The sequence below is a fragment of the Monopterus albus genome, unplaced genomic scaffold (assembly GCF_001952655.1).
Source record: "Monopterus albus unplaced genomic scaffold, M_albus_1.0 scaffold27.1, whole genome shotgun sequence".
In the NCBI taxonomy this organism is placed as follows: Eukaryota; Metazoa; Chordata; class Actinopteri; order Synbranchiformes; family Synbranchidae; genus Monopterus; species Monopterus albus.
This window is the reverse complement of record NW_018127907.1, coordinates 1535199-1554930: the sequence shown is the minus strand read 5'-3', so window position 1 is coordinate 1554930 and position 19732 is coordinate 1535199. Positions and strand designations below refer to the sequence as shown.

General features: G+C 39.8%; 1 protein-coding gene across 3 annotated transcripts in view; it reads left to right on the top strand.

The window, feature by feature from the left end:
• The window catches only part of pigg (phosphatidylinositol glycan anchor biosynthesis class G (EMM blood group)), a 76297-nt gene that overhangs the window by 49496 nt on the left and 7069 nt on the right, over positions 1-19732 (top strand). For all 3 annotated transcript variants that reach the window (XM_020595469.1, XM_020595468.1, XM_020595467.1), the window contains 2 exons: positions 7026-7335; positions 11995-12158. In XM_020595469.1, the coding sequence (XP_020451125.1) occupies positions 7026-7335; positions 11995-12158 (474 nt within the window). The remainder of the gene's footprint in view (positions 1-7025; positions 7336-11994; positions 12159-19732) is intronic.

The window sequence follows — 19732 nt, the reverse complement described above, 5'->3', positions numbered from 1 at the left end:
TTCCATAAAACACACTGATTAATAATGCATGTCCAATACTTGCTCCAGTACTTGCTTCAGGGTCAGCTATTATCCTGTAGTACTTGTGCAGCATTGACAGCATGAGAGAGGTCCCTTTGCTGTGTGAGAGTGTTTGAATGGGTGCGTTTCAGAAGAATGTTAGATATGATTCTGAATATCATCTGGGGTTTGATAGGCAATAGGTGAGCACATATTTTTAATACCTTTGTTATCTCCAATAATTTGTAGAGTATAAATTTAACTGTAACTCTGTGGCTCCCTAAGCTTAGTTAACTATTAATAGCCTTTATTTCCCCTGCATTCATTATGAAATAGAATAAAATGACATATTGTTGCCTCATCTCTTATCATGCTTTTGTTTTCTTTTTCAGTTTTGTTTTATCAAGACTATTTCACTACTTCTTTTATTAGCAAATATAATTGTTAAAAGTTTAAAAGTTAATTAAAAAGCAGATTGGGGCGGGGGTGTCTTCTCATTTAAGTTTTTCCGGATAATGGCATTTGCTGAATGCTTGAAATGGAAATTAGACCACATGTAATTGCCTTCATAATCGAAAGCACTTTTCCTGTAAAGCTTCAATTTGGGTCTTTTTGAGCTTATAAATTATTGATAGTTGGAAAAGGATTTTTGTGGAGTAAGCCTTTTGGAAGGAGAAGAGGCTTATGGAAACTTTTTTTAACCTTGTAGTAGCATCAGACTTCAGACACAGACTTAGCGTTGTACACCACAGGGCATACATTATAGGCCTTGTTCATCTTTAAAGCTGTATTAAATCCTACTGACATAGCTTACATCCGTCTAACAATTAAGGGTGGAACCTCCTATTTCATATCTTGTTGCATCCACTAGAAACAACATTGTATTAAAAAGTAAGAGTGAGCTTTGCTTGTGAATACAGTCTAATATTGGATTTATGTCATGTTTTTAGATTATTTTCCCTATAGTGACTGAAGGCAAACATGCATCAAGTCACTAAGTGTATTGATTTTACAGCTCTAATAAACAACCCTAGAATGCTTTCTTGTTGTACGGGTGGAGTATTACTGAACTCCCTTTTCGACTTTGGCAGTTTAATTTTGCCTTTAAGTCCCTATACACGCATTAGACGACTTCTTAGACTGCGAGCATACACGGACTGTACTCGACTGACACTTTCATGGTAATTTTGTTGATCCCGTTATGGCAGGACAACTTACCCAGATAATGTTCTTATTTGTCTTTAGAGTTTAAGCCAGTTTTGACCTAAGCAGAGGTCTAATCAGCCAGAATAATTGAAAATGTCTGTGTGGGTGTGCAGGGTGCTGCATATTGGCAGAAATTCCATGCTTTGTGAAACACTGTTTAACAATTCATTGTAAAATTGGTAGTATCTTCTTGTAAATCCAGAAAGGCTCAGTCTGCACTCTGTGCTGGCTGCACTCCTCACACACACAAAGCAGAGAGAGCTGTGCTCCTTAATCACAGGTGCAACAAAAACTTGCAGAAATGTGACGTCTTTGCCCGTGGTCAACTTGCTGACTCGCCAAATCAGGTGGAGGGCAGTAGAAACAAAAGCAGAACCTGTGACAAGGGGTACATGCTTCGTTACGAGCTGGTAGGTTCTTTGCTGCCAAAAAGGCCTGTTAGTGTAACAAAACCATCATAAACCACTTTCAGTGGTTATGGGTTAACACATTAAACAATACATCAACACGTATCGGCACACTTGGCTTCCTCAGGATGCCTGGACACACAGTGAACTCAGACCAGTAAATAATGAGTCCACACACCTGTGTTGAGTGAAGCCAGTACCCACCACATGTCCCCATACCAGGCACAAAAAAATGGCCAAACTCCATTAGACTGTGGGACAGTTCACAGTACAGCAAGAACAAAATAAACATTTCAACCCAATGCCTTATCTCCTACAGGAAAGGAGAGAGATCTTGATTTAGGCCTGAGTAACTTTGAGGCTGTGGATCCAGTGTGCCTCGCATTGTTTATGGTGTCTGACTGTCACAACCTCTGTGTCCAAATCTATAGCCTCTAAGCCAGTGACACACAAAGTAGAGTAATGTTGCACTCTTAGATCATGTCTGGCCATGGGATAAATTGTATTCCCAATACGAATAGCATAGTGATGCTCAGCTACTCTGCCTTCTTTTAGTCTGACTTATACAAAGACAGCAACAGAGGCACTCAATTCTACATGGGTGGTTTTGCAGTACACAGAACTCAAAATCACAAAATCCACCTGGGTGTCTGAATTGGATTTTTTTTTTTTAATGTTTTTGATATTTTTCCCTTTTAAGTGGTAGGGAGGGGCACCAGAAGCACTTCTGTTTGAAATTATTTTGCCTATTAGTGTATATTTTCATCCCCACCTGAACAGTTGATTCATGGAAATTAAGCATAATATGAGCCTCTTAATTAAAAATAAAGTCTTATCTTTTTTCAGTGTTCACAGAAATTGCTGATGTGATCTAACCTTTTTCAGAACCATGAAAACATTAGATTTGATTGTTGTTTTTAATCATTGCATATAGTGATAGCCCTATTAATCAGTTTGAGTTGAAATCCTTGAGTTTGATTTTTGGAAGTAGGAATATCCTTTAGGTTATATTTAGACTTTGTATAATGAGTAAAAGTAAATACTCAAAAAGATAATGTGTCAAACATTTACTTTAAGCAACATCTGTTGGCAAACTGCTGTTTAATAATGTTAGTCATACACTTTTCATCTTCTGTCTTCTAAAAATGATCAGTTCTCCATAATGTTCCTTGGTATCTTTGTTTTCTCTTGGTTTGCATCATTCATTCACTGTATATTTTAGTCACAATGTTAAGTGAAATTTACACAAAAATAGCACCTGTTATATGTGCATCTTAGTCTGATTAACACGTTGCTATATGTCGCCAAGGCCCATAGCGCTGTGTGACCTTCTGTACAGTGCTGATGATGTTTTGTCAGGAACAGATACAGGTTATATTTTTTGTTGAGCATGTTGTTATAAATTCAGTAATATGTCCTTCTAAATGAAAACAATCTGTGGAGGAGCAGTAGTGGAAGCCTTGTGACTGTGGGTAAAATATATCAGCGTTTTGACACGGTACAGTCATAAACAGTAAGAGACCAAAATTATACCTGTGAAAGTTTTTAACATTCCCGGGCGGCTGTTATAAATCCCTCGGAGACCTTCAGGAGTGGTCTGCAGTCTGTGTTGTTCCACTGCTACTCCATTCAAGAAGGAGATTTTTGATAACATGTCGTACAGCCTTAAAATACACTAGAACAATGTTAATGAGGTATTTTTCAAATTAGAGCGATACAGAAACAAGTAGCACAGACAGTGATGCATGTGAGAAAAGTCTGCTTTCCTCGGGCAACCCGTTCTGTCTTCCAGTCTCACACCTTTAATTATTAATGTTACATTGACATACTGCATACTGAATAAAAGATGGGTTATTAGGAGTTACAGAAATACGTGGCATTCTGACCAGCAACAGGGATATGAAATTAATTAAAGCTATGAACTCTGAAAACCTGTTACAGCAGAGCCTCTGGCTGAAATATACACGTTATAAAATGTGTAGTGTCAGTTTCTTTTTTAAATTGCAACATGAAGCAACACATTTACAGGACAAAGGACATACCAAAGAAGAAAAGACAACAAACATTTACAAAAGAGACAAAGGGATTTTTACATTTAGTTTGTGTGTGTGAACGTGTGTAGTGTGGGTGTATCCAACTCTGCAGTCTGATATTCAGGATATATTAAAGGAAAATAAAATCAAACAAAATATTAGCTTTTAATCAAAAGAGTAAGACAGGGGGTGTTAAATCAGCAAAGGACCAGGAGTGTACTGGTGATGCCCACACCCTGAACCACCAGCACCGGGTGAGGCCATCACTTGAGGAGCTCCGGAGCAGCTCAGCAGAGTGAGGTCGTCCAAGGCAGCAGGACAGCAGCATCCTTGTGTTATGGTTAAGTTAAACCTTCCCTTTGTTTTACGGTTCCTCATTGTTTATTTTAATAGTTGATTGTTGGGCCTGAAACAGCTCGGGGTTGGCCCCCGACCTTGACAGGAGAGACTTGACCCAATATGTGGTGTGTTTCCCTCCTAAATGGCTCCCAGACCCTGAGGAGGGAGCTATTAAGAGGGTGTAAGCAGTTCAGTAATGCTCTGTGTAGTTAAGGGAGAGGAAATGGTGAACTGGCCTTTCTCCCCCATGCTGTCAACCCCAGAGAGACCCCAAGGGTGATCCCAAATTGCATGCCCCAGCTATTGTCTTTTACATTCCATTGTCCATATGTGCTGTTTCTGATCCAACTTGAGCAATGACCACGTTTCCTACCTGCTTGCCTTCCAAAGCTACAATACCAGAACTTCAGACTGTTGACTCTGTAATCGACCCCCCCTCACCCATTTCCCTGAAGCTGCCACAGCAAAATGTGAGTATTTCGTCAATCGTTTATCAATAAAACAAAAGGGATGAGGCAGCACATCCCTCCCCCCATCATCTGTAGCTCTCCTGAGGCACTTCTTTTATCTCATTTATCGATGTGTCAGCCCTTGAAAATACAGTCACCTCCATGAAACTTCCTGCTCTCTAGATTTCCTACACACTTGGTTTTTAAAATCGATTTTTCACACCATTGAACCTGATTTTCTGTCCATTATCAACACTGCTTTTTCCACTGGCACTTTTCTGTTGAGTTTTGAGCATGCAGTTTCCCACTCTTTGATGAAAAAGTCCATCCTCACCCCATTGGTTTTAAATGATTTTAGGCCGACTTCAGTTTTTTTTTGTTTCAATTATTTTAGAAAAAAAAAACCATTCATTTTCAAAACATTTCTTTTATGAAAAGCAGTAGAATTTTTGAAAAACGCACTTTAATAGCAGTGAAAACACACTCATTAAAGTGACCAATGATTTCCTGCTCTCTGTCGAATTTGGTCACTCTAGTGTTTTAATCCTACTTGATTTGAGTTCTGTTTGGCACTTTTGATCCCTCAGTTTTAACCATCGACTGTAAAAACGATGGACAGGCTGACTGCTCCCGGAGGTAAAGCTACAAGGACCTGATCGCCACCTGGTGGCTGGGTGCAGTATAGGCTGTAAATCCCACCACCTGCACATTAGTGAATGGGATATGAGCCAAACTGAAAACTCAAAGTAGAAATCAAATACATCTTTCCCAGAGGTCACTTCTGTGGTCCTTTGGTAGATATTTGTTGGATACAAGTGTACAAGTAGTCATTTTTCTGGTAGGTTTGCTTTTAATAAGTTATTTGATGATATATAAAGAGGTGTATTTTGGTTGATCTGACAGCTTTGCTTGGCGGTCCGATGCTGTCACTCTGTTTCCGGTTGCACAAAAGCAATATGGCAGCTGCTGTATTCATGATATTTTGGCTTCATTTTTTCATAGTGGAGGGAAGTGATGGTGCAACATCATCATATAAATGTTGGTGGCTTTAACTGATTGTCTGAGAATATGGGTGGGCATCAATGACACAACCCTTGATTGGTTTCACTCCTACATTTGTGATTCTATAGGAGTTTCTCTGTTGAAATTAGGAAGACCCCACGCACACCTGTCCCCACCTGTCATTTTCATCCTGCCCCATTTTCCAAAAACACTGTTGATTTCATGTGTTCGCTGATGCTACACAGCTGTGTGTTCCACTTTAAGCCTGCTGGGCCTGACTCCACAGAGCTGTCAATGTCTAAATGAATCAAAATCTGAAGTGATGTTATTTGGCCCACCTTCTGTAACTGTTCCTCTACACTCCAACCTTAGTTGGTTATCATCTAATATTAAGGGATCCATTCACATTCTATGGGCTATGTTTGACTCAAACATATCATTTACAGCCACATATCTAGGGTGGTATAATAATAAACTATTTCTGAAGCACTTTTCAAAACATGGTTGCGAAGTGCTTCACAACAATACACACAATAATCGGAGTTGGCTTTCCTATAAAAATATGTTGTAAGACCTGCTTTAAAAGAGGAGACTCAGTCACATGTCATGAGGTCCTCTGGAATAGAATTCCGTAACTGTGGTGTAATCATGTAATTTTATTTACTCTGGCCTCAGCTGTGAGTCAGGTGGTCATCTCCAGATCATCCAAAATGCTGCCTCTAGGATTTTAACGGAGTCTTTGAAATCAGACCACATCGTTCCCTCGCATCTTTGCACTGGCTCACTTTGGGTTTAACATTGATTTGAAGATTTTTCTCTTTAGCTTTTAAGGCCTTGCATGAGCCACAGCACAGCCTGAGATCCTTAGGAAGAGGTCTCCTGTTCCAGTCTCTTGGTTTATTATCCAGAGAGACTGGACCTTCTCAGTCTGTGCCCATCTGCTTTGGAACTTCCTGCCTGAGTGTCTCAGGGTAGCTACAGTAACCTTGTAGTGTTTTTTAAATAATTTCTTAAAGCTCAGTGTTATCAGATAAATGTTGTGCTCTTATTTAAGTTAGCATTTGTTTACTCTGTAGTTGTTACTGTTAAACACTTGCTGTTTAGAAAAGTGCTGTATAACTAAAATTACTATTATGTTGTCATATTGGCTATTTGTCCTAACATATCCCATTCATCAAACTTTTCATTGTCCACAGGACAATGTCAGTATCACAGAGATAATATGAGCCTGTTTTAGACTTTGTCTTTTTTATAAGGGCTTTGTAGGGACTTGATTTGATCTAATAAAATTGTTTTTGTTTTGTTACATAGTTGGATTTTACTCTTGCTCAGTGTTGTACAGCTTTTGTTGTCATCCTCATTTGAAAGGAAGCGTTATTCTTTTATCATTCAGTATAGAAAGACTAAAATAGAAGATTTTCCCATCTCTGAATATACAGTTGCTAAATGCATGGACAGGTACAGCGAGATTGCCAGAATCCACGTCCCAGAGTCACTTACTGCAATTACTTTGTTATTTGTGGGGAGGAATCAATACTGGCTTACAGCAAACGACAAAGTCACACAGTCTGTAATCTTTTCTCATTTAGGGGAACAGTGGAGGCCCGCTTTGTTTACGTCTTTGTTTTGGGCATCCTCTTCACGGGCACCAAGGACCTGCTGCGATCCCAGATCATCACTGCAGATGCCAAATTGAAGAGCAGGGGATTATGGGAGATTTACAGCGGCTTGGTTTTGTTGGTTTCACTGCTGTTTCGTGCTCACAACCTGCCTGTGCTGTGCTGCTGCCTGTTGATCCAGACACTCATGGCTCAGTTCATCTGGAAAAAACTTCACTATGACGCAGCCCAGACCACTATCATGCACTACTGGTTTGGTCAGGCCTTCTTTTACTTTCAGGTAAGGCATCTGTAACCACACTCAGCAGTGATGTCACTGGGTCATGGAGTACCCCTGTACATCTGTCTAGCAAGGTGAAAAATTAAACCACTGCAGCTGAAACAGGATTTTCAGGACTGTTAACTACTGTTTAGGTAATGTACTGTACAATCTGTATGCATTTGAATTGCTATACCATGTGTCAGTCATGAACATTTCTAAGTAGGGTATATTACTAGCTATTTCATATTCTCAGAATAATAACAGAAAATCAGGCGGTGAGGAACTAAATGTTTAAAAGGTTGCTTGTGACCAGAAGGTCACCTGGTAACAGCAACATTTGAAATGTTGAAAATGTTAGGATTATGTGGCAAAATCTATTAATTCCTACATTCACACACACTTCAAACTGTGATGGGCCAGCTATGCAACGGTGAGCAATGAGCCAGGCATCGTACTTCTCTCTCAGCTCTCTTTTTTTTCCATTAGTTACACAACTATTTGCGGCACTTTTTAATGTGTTCACCTGAGGTCAGCACCATGATTGTCTTCCTGGAAAGACTCTCGATTTGTCCTCCTGTCTCTGTGACTGCTGGCTTTTCACTCCACCTTCCAGCGTGGGTGTGCAGAACAGCTATAAACACATTTTCTGACGTGGCCAGACAGCAAGTTCTGAGAGAGACAGTGAAATGGCCTTAATAAACCATTTTTGATGGAGTATAAAGCTGGCTTAAGGAAAAATATTTCACAAAGATAAATTAAAAAAGGGTTAATTAAAGGTGTACCGCAGCAGTGAATAGTAGTGATTGATATTTTCCGTTAAAGGTTTTGAGTTACCATTTGTTGTGCTTGTAGAGATAGTGAAGAAAGCGTGAGGGGCCCTACTGACCTCTGCAAATTAACTCTGATTGTAGTCCAGACAAGTCGCAATCACCTTGCGAAATAAGTAAAATAAAAAAATCTAGCCATTACCATTTTAGAAATTCCAGCCGTTTTACAAACTGCATCATCAATTGGTTGCTGATGTCAGAAGGGTGAAGCTGTGTATAGGAGACAAAATCACCCATATCTACAAAAGGAAACAACACAGCAGTAAGCAAAACAGTGAGTTTTTCTTGTCTGATTGTAAGAGACATCTAATTTAATGCTTTGACACCAAGTGAAGCAACATTTAGGAAAGCTGTCACCACTGATAAACTGATGGATACTGTAATAGGCACAGCTCTGGCCAAGAGGAAGTGTTTGTGTATAAATTATATTACTTTCATCCAGCACTGGAAAGAAGGCCAACTGGACTTGTTGTTTCCTGTGGATGTGTTCTGGGCTAGGAAGCTAGGAATGTTCTTTAAAGGCAGATGTATTGTCTGCCTTTTTTTCACCCTCCACACAGGACAGATATTTGGTTAGCCTGTGAGTATTGTTGTCAACACTGAACTTCCACATCACTAACAATTTAATAACCCTTGTCACCCTTGGGTCATTAATATTGTTATGGGCTCAGGAACAGACCAGCACCAGACAATTTTTAGTCCAGACGCACAGGTATGTAATTACAAACCTTTGAGTAATGAAGCTGCAACCATAATGACTGCGTAAAACATATGTGACTTAAATTAGCTGCTCTGAAACAAAAACTGTCATATGGAACAATTAAACTTGCACTGAATTAAAATCTAATGACCAAGTACAGTTGGAGCTGTTCAGGTAGCTCTCAGTTGCAAATATATCAGAGTTGTAAACTATGACTAGAGTCTAGCAATGTAGTTGGTGTTGTGTTTTCAGAGCCTTTATTTCAAATATTGGCAATTGGTGTTGTTTTCAGTGTCTTTTTTTGGCAGCCAAACACACAAAAAAGCACAGGAGGATTATGGGAAATATTCCAGGTAACCTCCCTCAGCAGAAGAGACCTCACTAGTGTCACCTGAAAGTTAAATCATGTGACATGATGAATTAACTGTCTCACAGGAGAGGTTTTGGCTGCCTGCACTCAGCTGTCCTGATCACTTACAGTGACAGACAAGTCAGACTTTGCGGTGTGTTTTCAGTGGAGTTAACTCCGTCCCTAAACCAGATGGTCAGTAAGGCAGCAAGGAGGTGTTGATTCTTCAGAAATGAGCCAGGTTTTGCAAATGTTGCCATACGAGTAGGGACGAGTCACCCCACGGGTTTGAATTCAAATGCAACTTAGCAACCTTCTGTAGAAAAGATGACTCATCACGAGGATGTTTTTATAGCTCAGAGCTGAAAGGTGGCCTCGTATTGAATGAATGAATTTAACAAAGATGACTTACAATGAGCATACGAATTACGGTGGATATTTCTGTTTGATAACACTAACCAGTCTTAAAGTTATCCTCATCACACCAATTGAAGACATCAGTATTCACACTATAGATTTGTTTTCTTTGCATCATATACGTTTCAGCGAGGAGCTCTCTTAGACCATCCCACTTTCTGGCAGTTGTCATGGCAATCAGTTTTGTTTGAAACTCATGCATAAAGCATAAATGAGATATTTGTTGATGGTGCAGAACAATATTTGAATGATCACAGCATGATTTCAGCCAGAAAGCAAGTAGAAAATGTCCAACTAAAGCCTCCAGCCTGTTCACTGACATCCACTATCTGTTGAAAATGGAGCCAGCTCTTAATGTTATTTTCTCCCCTCTGTGATCAGAGATGTGCGCACAGAAGGGGAATAAGCCATTCATTCATGTGTTGCTGCTTATGGAGCCTCATTGCATTCAAATCTGACAAGAAAGAGATCATTTGTCTCAGCGGTGTTCCCAGAGATTTTTCTTTTCTGTGTGCATATGTAGAGTGTACTATACATGTGACAGCCTAATGATCACAATGAATTGTAAATGCAATTATCACTTATGCTCAAAGACATTGAATGTGTTAAATAAGACACTTAGAAAATGAAATACTGTTAATGGGGCAATTTGAGCTCTGTAGGAGAAGATGTGATCAGACGTGACAGAGGTTTTGAGAGGTGCTGCTCAGTGCGCCAGCCTTCTGAAGGCGGCGTCTTGGACACATCAACAGGATGCAGGTGATTGCAGGCATCTGAATGTGCCACCTGCAAGTCAGACTGAACACCTGAGCAGCACAAGTTGGAACACCGATCTTCTTTCTTTTTTTTTTTTTTTTTTGTTGTTTTTTACTTTTTAACTGAACTTAGTATACTAGTGTACAGTCTATAGAATATTGTCCAGACCATTGACTGTATATAGATATGGATGATGCATCACCACTTAACACCACTATGCAAAAGTGAAGCCAAAATATCATCAGTACGGTAGCTGCCATCTTGGCGTTTTGCAACCAGATTCTGCACATCACAACATGTTCAACGTGCCCATTAACTAGCAATAATGAGTTGACTGTTGACCACAGACCTGTTTTTTTCTGGTCAGTGGCACAGTCACTTTGTGCGCTCTCATATTACCAGCACACCCGAAATTTACCTGGACACACCTGCTAGCGCAAAGTCAACAGACTGCTGCTTTGTAAAAAGGCAAAGTTATGCGTATGTCATGAAAACGGTAATTGCACAGATAGGAAATTAGGAAACACAGACGTGCTACCTGCGCCACACACAGTGTGTTTGTTGCAAGATAGGGCCCCAAAGCTGTCAAATCATCCGAAATACACCCCTTTTTATATCATCAAATAACTTATAATCAATAAATTTTTAAGAAAAATGACCACTTGTGCACACATCAGCATGATAATATTTATCAAAAACCACAGAAATCACCTCTGGGAAAAATTTCTTTGATTTGTTTTTAGTTTGGCTCATGTCCCATCAACTGACATGGAGAAGGTGCGATTTATGACCTATACTGCAACCAGCCACCAGGGGGCTCATCATGTCACAGTGGCTTCATTTCTGGGAGCTGTCATGATGTCCATATTTATATTCACTCAGTGGTCCAGATACATGATGTGCACTGACCAGAGAACTGAAAAATATATATTTTAATGTTTTTTAATTTAAACAAAACTACTCTCTGATATGTTGGTGGAGCTGGTGATGAAGCTACTACATAAAAAACCTTAACATATATTTTAAGGTTATGAAATCTTTCTTTATACTTGCACTTTTTGTCAGCCTCCTTTTTTTTGTTGCACTGTGCCAATACATTTGAACAAAGGCTTATTTTCCTTGTGTGCACATATCCTACACTTGCAGAATCAAATACCCTTTATATTGTGACTATTAATCCTCATTGCTTTGCAGTGACAATCTAAAGCTTGAGATGAACCTTCTGACTAAAAGGAAAGAAATAAAACAAAGTTAGAAAAGTCTAATACATTGTGTTTACTGCAGGCATTTTTGGTGTTTTCCCAGAAATGAAAAAAAAAAAACAACTCTGCATACTGGCACATACACATATGCACACACACACACACACACACATTAGTCTGAGTGGTTCTAACAAGAGTCCAGCTCCAGACAGAAGCTGTGTCTGCTGCTCTGGTCAGCAGCCGGAAAACACAAACAATTGGGCCGCTGGGAAGCCGCCAGAAGCTCCGAGTACTGATGATAAAGTAAAGGAGCAGTTCTTTAGAGCTCTGAGATGGTTATAAAACTTCACACACAGATCTGTGTGTACTTGTTTAACTCCCGCGCCCTTGCTGATGCTAAAATAATATTTCTTTGTGTTCCTGCAGGGTAATTCCAACAACATTGCCACTGTCGATATTTCAGTGGGCTTCGTTGGACTGGAAAGTTACGTAGAAGCACCTGCCATCTTCTTAACAGCCCTTAGCACTTATGCAGGGCCGCTGCTCTGGGCGTGTCACCTCATCTGCTACCTCAGCTCAGAGACAGACAGGTGAGAGTCAGTAAATGCCACTCTGTGCACTGAAAAAAAAGATTTGTTGGATTTACTTGATTGTAATGTGTACATCGGTCCCACACAATGATAATGTGTAAAACCAACATAATTTTCTTCTGGGGTTAACTTGTTTGAATTATGTTAACAGAGGAAATATGAATGAATTGCGTTGCATATACTAGCATAATTTGTGTAAATCCAAAGACCCGGTGAGTCCTTTTTTTCAGTGTGTCTGTGATCTCCATCTGGGTTGTACCTGCAGGGCCATCTGCAGTTTCCAGGGGGTACATGGAAACCCCATCTCATGAACTCAACTAAACCAGACTGAAAAACAGAAATTAAAAATACAGTATATATCCACATATTTGTGTCAGTAAGAAAATCAACAGCAAAATAAGATTAAAGATTGTGATACAGATTTTACATTAACCAGTAAGCTACCCGTCAATTGAGTCAATTGTAAGAGTCTATCAAAAACTAGTTAGCATGTGAGCAGGACAAGTTGAATAGTTGCAGTAGCTATAAGTAATGAATAAAAGTGGAAAGTGGAAAAATGGATGAAATAAAAGGTAAGGGATAAACTGTTTAGAAGCTGGGAGCTAAAATTTGCTATTTAATAAACAGTTGAAATAACCTAGTTAGGTGAGAGTATCAAACTCGAGTAGTTCGCTTAAGTAAATGTTTCAATAAACAGCTGAAATGCAGTGCCTTGCGAAAGTATTCGGCCCCCTTGAACTTTGCGACCTTTTGCCACATTTCAGGCTTCAAACATAAAGATATAAAACTGTAATTTTTTGTGAAGAATCAACAACAAGTGGGACACAATCATGAAGTGGAATGAAATTTATTGGATATTTCAAACTTTTTTAACAAATAAAAAACTGAATAATTGGGCGTGCAAAATTATTCAGCCCCTTTACTTTCAGTGCAGCAAACTCTCTCCAGAAGTTCAGTGAGGATCTCTGAATGATCCAATGTTGACCTAAATGACTAATGATGATAAATAGAATCCACCTGTGTGTAATCAAGTCTCCGTATAAATGCACCTGCACTGTGATAGTCTCAGAGGTCTGTTTAAAGCGCAGAGAGCATCATGAAGAACAAGGAACACACCAGGCAGGTCCGAGATACTGTTGTGGAGAAGTTTAAAGCCGGATTTGGATACAAAAAGATTTCCCAAGCTTTAAACATCCCAAGGAGCACTGTGCAAGCGATAATATTGAAATGGAAGGAGTATCAGACCACTGCAAATCTACCAAGACCTGGCCGTCCCTCTAAACTTTCAGCTCATACAAGGAGAAGACTGATCAGAGATGCAGCCAAGAGGCCCATGATCACTCTGGATGAACTGCAGAGATCTACAGCTGAGGTGGGAGACTCTGTCCATAGGACAACAATCAGTCGTATACTGCACAAATCTGGCCTTTATGGAAGAGTGGCAAGAAGAAAGCCATTTCTTAAAGATATCCATAAAAAGTGTCGTTTAAAGTTTGCCACAAGCCACCTGGGAGACACACCAAACATGTGGAAGAAGGTGCTCTGGTCAGATGAAACCAAAATCGAACTTTTTGGCAACAATGCAAAACGTTATGTTTGGCGTAAAAGCAACACAGTTCATCACCCTGAACACACCATCCCCATTGTCAAACATGGTGGTGGCAGCATCATGTTTTGGGCCTGCTTTTCTTCAGCAGGGACAGGGAAGATGGTTAAAATTGATGGGAAGATGGATGGAGCCAAATACAGGACCATTCTGGAAGGAAACCTGATGGAGTCTGCAAAAGACCTGAGACTGGGATGGAGATTTGTCTTCCAACAAGACAATGATCCAAAACATAAAGCAAAATCTACAATGGAATGGTTCACAAATAAACATATCCAGGTGTTAGAATGGCCAAGTCAAAGTCCAGACCTGAATCCAATCGAGAATCTGTGGAAAGAACTGAAAACTGCTGTTCACAAATGCTCTCCATCCAACCTCACTGAGCTCGAGCTGTTTTGCAAGGAGGCATGGGCAAAAATTTCAGTCTCTCGATGTGCAAAACTGATAGAGACATACCCCAAGCGATTTACAGCTGTAATCGCAGCAAAAGGTGGCGCTACAACGTATTAACTTAAGGGGGTTGAATAATTTTGCACGCCCAATTTTTCAGTTTTTTATTTGTTAGAAAAGTTTGAAATATCCAATAAATTTCGTTCCACTTCATGATTGTGTCCCACTTGTTGTTGATTCTTCACAAAAAATTACAGTTTTATATCTTTATGTTTGAAGCCTGAAATGTGGCAAAAGGTTGCAAAGTTCAAGGGGGCCGAATACTTTCGCAAGGCACTGTATTTAATTAGAAATATTGGTGAGAACAGTTTAGGCAGTTTAGAAGTAATGAGCTTCACTTCAGGGGATTTGAGTTTCGACTTGATCAAGGCATCCTGAAAGGGTGCATTAACTAATCTACCTACTGACACTTGGTTTTGTACAAAAAGCAGCCACGAGTCCAAAGCTACTGTTAGCGGACTAGAGCCCCAGCTCTTCTGCAGCATTGCAGCAGCATAATGGGATTAACACAGCACTGATGTTACACAAAGATTGAATTTCTCCCAGATTATATTAATTCAACATGAAGGTGAAATCATGACTGTGCTAGTTTGCTAAAGTTAGCGAAACAAACACTTTGCTAACTTTCAGATGAACGTTAGCTTTAGATGCTAACGTTCATCTGAATCAAATCCGGTTGCTTTGGCTGCTTTTAACACTCCATCACAAAAAGCCAAACTGCTGTTAACCCTTGTTTTTGCTCTTTCTTTGTCCCACTCTCTCTGTGCAAAAATCATGACCTCTTCAGTCTTGCTGCCACAGTTTTGGACTTTTAGCCGCTGAGAGCTCCTCCATGGCTGGCTGTTTGAAATGCAACATTCACTAGGAGGCAGGTGGGGCTAATTTACAGATGGTAGTTTGAAAACACAGGAGAAGCAGGCATAGTAATAGAAGCAATGTAGGCAGCAGATGGTCATGGAGGGGGTTAGGATAGTTGTGTTGTAGTACTCGAGTACCACTCGAGTCCAGATTTTCAGGAATCGTGACTCAACTTGGATTTGAGCACTGATGACTTGGACTCGGACTCGCACTTGAGCATTGACTGCATTCAGACTCGGAAGTTGTATAGGAGGACTTGGTTTTTTCTTTTCTGTGCTAATAGGTTATAATAATTTGGCATAAGATATTGACATTAAAACCTGTTCATTTGCGCCATGCTGTATCTGCAGTATCCACTTAAAGCGTACACTCCACCTTTCTATAAATGATTTGTTTGTATCAAATTGCAGAGCAATATGGTGATGCAGTGCATAAGAGGTTCTGTTAACCGAATATTTTCCGTAATTGATAGAATGTTTTTATTAATGATGGAAAAATTTGAAGACCATCATTTTGGCAGATTAGAACACAGAGAGCGACCTACACTAACTTCAAGTTTGGATCAGGAAATATCACATTCAGAAGAACTTCTAAACACTTCCAGAGAGAATTGTTCCCTGACTTCAAAACTTTGGCTGAAGTGGAGCTGGCAAGTCCAGTCTGCAGTGTGGCAGCAGAGCGGGTTCAGCTTTCACATCTAAATTATAGGGTCCACGAGAAACCTACTGACAGTCACCTCTGCAGCAGGCAAAGCTACAGCAGGTCAGCTGAGTTCAATTCAGTTAGCCTAACTTCTTGTGTTCATATTATAATGGTAATTGTCTAATTTAGTAAAATTTCAGTGTTCATATTTGCACACTGGCAACAGTATTTTTAGTGGCCTTTGTTGCCGCTGCCAGAAACAAATGCGACTAAGTCATCTGCTTTCTGTGGTGCTGACATGAAAAGTAGCCACAGCACATACACTTGTTCCATATATAAAATATTTTTTTAATTAAATGCGAATTAATGAAAAATGATATTAAAATTCTATTAAAAATGCTATATTATTAAAAAATGAGAATTAAATTGAGGAGTAACAATAAATTATGACAGAATTTTTATGACCCTGTTTCAAAATGACAGACAATGAGAAAGTGTGGTGTGACCTCCACAATAGACTGTTAGAAAGTTTGGAATATAAAATGGTGACAGCTGTGTCAGTTGTGTTTAACATAGACCTCAATGACTGGCTCGCGCAACAGGAACTCAGCTCAGACTCCTATTATTCTTTGGTGACTCGGACTTGACTCGAACACTGAGGATTCGAGACTCGACTCGGACTCGAACGCTGGGGACTCGACTAGAGCACTGCCTGAGAGACACCATGTCCTGTCCCGTTTTCATTTTATTTATCAAACAGCATGTAAAATCTTAATCCACCATTAACACTGACAATTACATTTTAGAAAAACATAACAATAAACACTTTGATATAATTAATAGTTTGAAATAATTTTCAATTTACAACTGATTCATAAAAACACTTTTGCAACATGATGGGTGGAAATTAATGTATTTTATTTTGGTTTTTGCGATGTTTGGGAGCACATCCACACAACATCATCATTGATAGAGGGTTGCTGAATCCTGGCTGTGGGTGGGCCAGCGCAGGTACACAGAAATACTCACCTTTGGTTTTCTCATAGAAACAGAGACTTCCTTTTGGGGTATCAGAGATGCATGTAAACAGCTTAACCTGCATAAGACTTGAACTGGAGAGAGGCCAGTAGCTGGATTGCTGTGTGCGTGTGTGTGTGTGAAGTCAGCCAATGACTTCAGCTTCCCCTGCACAGTGTGGAGTGATGAGGTCTGTGGCTGGATGGTATTTGTATAAAAGGAGTTTGTTGAACCTGCCTCTGTTGTTTAAATGCCAGTAATAGAAATGCAAGGATATATCTCAGGCTGCAGCCTTGTGATAGAAAGTCACTTTGTGAAAAAATGTTTAATTTTCACAGCACAAAGGTCCCATAGAAATTAGACTGCAGAGGGTGTATATGCCCATGCATGATTTAGATTCATAATAATCTTTGATCCCACATTTGAATATGATGTGTTTAACATTTCAGTAGTCCAGACAGTCACTGATTAAAAACCCCTCATCTTTAAATGCTTGCACCGCTAGAGGCAGAGCCTAGGGATGATGGCTCTGATTCATTCATCCATTGGGCACTTTGGTGCAGAATGCTTCCTTGTTGGCTTGCCATGAAACTTGATGGTGACATTAAAGGTCAGAGAGAATGATTCCATGACATTGGTGACCTCCCAGTCTTTCATTTAGCATCATGTTAATCATGCGACCCAAAGTTGGATCCATGACAAGACACTGCAGAATCCTGTGTCCGGATATCTGTGAAATTTTCATCGACATCACCCCAAAAATGTCCCTTTTCTACAGAAATGTTAAAATGTTCTCCATGGTTTCAAGGTGGTTATAATGACCTCCATCATCCTTCCCGTTAGTTCTGAAAAACTAAACTTAGGCATAAGCACCCACATTGATCTGCAGTAATTCACTTGTGAACCTAAACTGCAACTCCAACAGCAATGCAAGCAGACAATAAATTGTGTTTAGATTGACAGCATGCAGCCGCTGTAATGGTGGTGCCTGGCAGCTTCACCACAGTCACTGTGGTTTTATGAAAAGACAAATTGCTAGGATGTTGTTTGGTTTGCCCAGCACTTTTCATACTGTGGCCTGTAACAAACATTACCCTAGAGACCACTGAAGCGATATTAGCTTTGTTCTCATGCTATAGTACTGTGCACGACATAGCATGACTATCTTTGTTTGCTGGTATTATTCACAGTGTGGTGCTTTCCGCAGAAACCCTACCTGTAATGCACTCGGAGACACCGTGACAAATGGAGCTCTAAAACAGTCTGATACAGAGTACCATAACTCATTTAAAATTCACTCTGCGCCATCAGCAGCTCAACCACAAGGCAGGTACTGGAAATGGGCTCTGATCAATAGCTGATGAAGGGGTCTCCCTTGACACTGCTGAACTCTCTGTAAGGCAGTACCATAATTTGAAAGGGAATGTTTTCATTGATTTATTCCATTGTTTTTGTTTTAGTCACTGCGGCTCTTAAAAGCTGGCCGGTCATGGGAGATGCATCTTAGTTTTAGCTTCATCATTAAAACTGTCTAAAGTCAAGCAGCTAAAAGGATATTCTAGTCGTACTGTTTCACCATGTACTTGATTTCCAAGGAGCTATATTAGCTCTTTGAAATAACCTTGGTGGAAAGCAGTGAACAAGCACACATTCAGATGGTGACACACTGTTGATATTTTGTGCGGCTTGCTCTTTTTCCACTGTTCTTGTGCACATTTGTAACAGCAGAGAGGGATTCTTTACAACTACATATGTATAATTAGCATCAAGCTAAAGTTAAGCTATGCATTTTTACCACCTCATTCATGTGTAAAATGGTGAATTTGAGATAATGTCATTCTGTAGATTTTCTCCTCTGAAAGAATTAAGTCACTGGCAGGATTTCGGCAGGCTGACTGTTTACCCTGATAATCTACCTGAGAGGCTGCACATGAATGTTTTAGTAGTGTTTTGAGTTAGGACACAGAAATGAAGTTAGGCTGCTTTAAAAACAGCAGCAGTGTGGAAATGGCCATTAGCTGAAGAACTTAACCTTTATGATGATTCACAATGTCTAGTAAGATTGTTTTTAACTGAGTTTATTAACTGGGTGTTATGTAGCTCATGCCATCTTCCATCTACATGAGCACGAGATTACGCTAAGCAGCTGATTCTTACTGTAGTCACATGTGCCAGCAGGTGCAGACTGCACTGAATGATTGAAGGAATATAATGGAAATGTTAAGTGTGTTTGCTATTGTTTTCACTAACAAGTTAGTTGGTTATGTACCTGTGTTGTACTGGAGACATGTTCAAAATATCTCTGATCATCTGGATTGGGTTGCACCAGTTCTATAAACCCACCACCAAGTTTCTGTGTAGTTCTTCTTAGGTTCTCAGAAACTGCAAACCAGTTTTAAACATTGACTGTATTTACATTGGAGATTATGACAGCTCCCAGAAGTGAAGCCACTGCAGGTTGCCCTGGTGGTTGGTTGCAGTATAGGTTTTAAATCCCGCCTCCTCAATGTTAGCAGATGGGACATGAGCCAAACTGAAAATACAAATCAGATACATTTTACCCAGTGGTCATTTTAATAGATATATCACGCTGATTTGTGCACAATGATCATTCTTCTGGTAGAATTGTTTTAATAAGTTACTTGATATAAAAAGGGGTGTATTTTGGATGACTTGACAGCTTTGATTGGCGGTCCGATGCTGTCACTCCACTCCTGGTTGCTACCGCACAGAATCTAATTACAGAAAAGCAAAATGGCACCCGCCGCATTCATGGTGTTTTGGCTTCATTTTTGCAGAGTGGAGGGAAGTGGTGATGCAACATCCACTGTATTTGTATCGTCAAATAATATTGCCACCCCATGCTCAGCAGTTGATATTGCTCCTTTTTTCTGTGTTTGTCTGATTGTTATCAAAAAGCTGAGTTTCAACATCTCTCCTCAGCATTTGTTTCAAAAGTGCTCCAGCTTGCCCAGATGTTGCTTTCCAAACCTCAGATGCT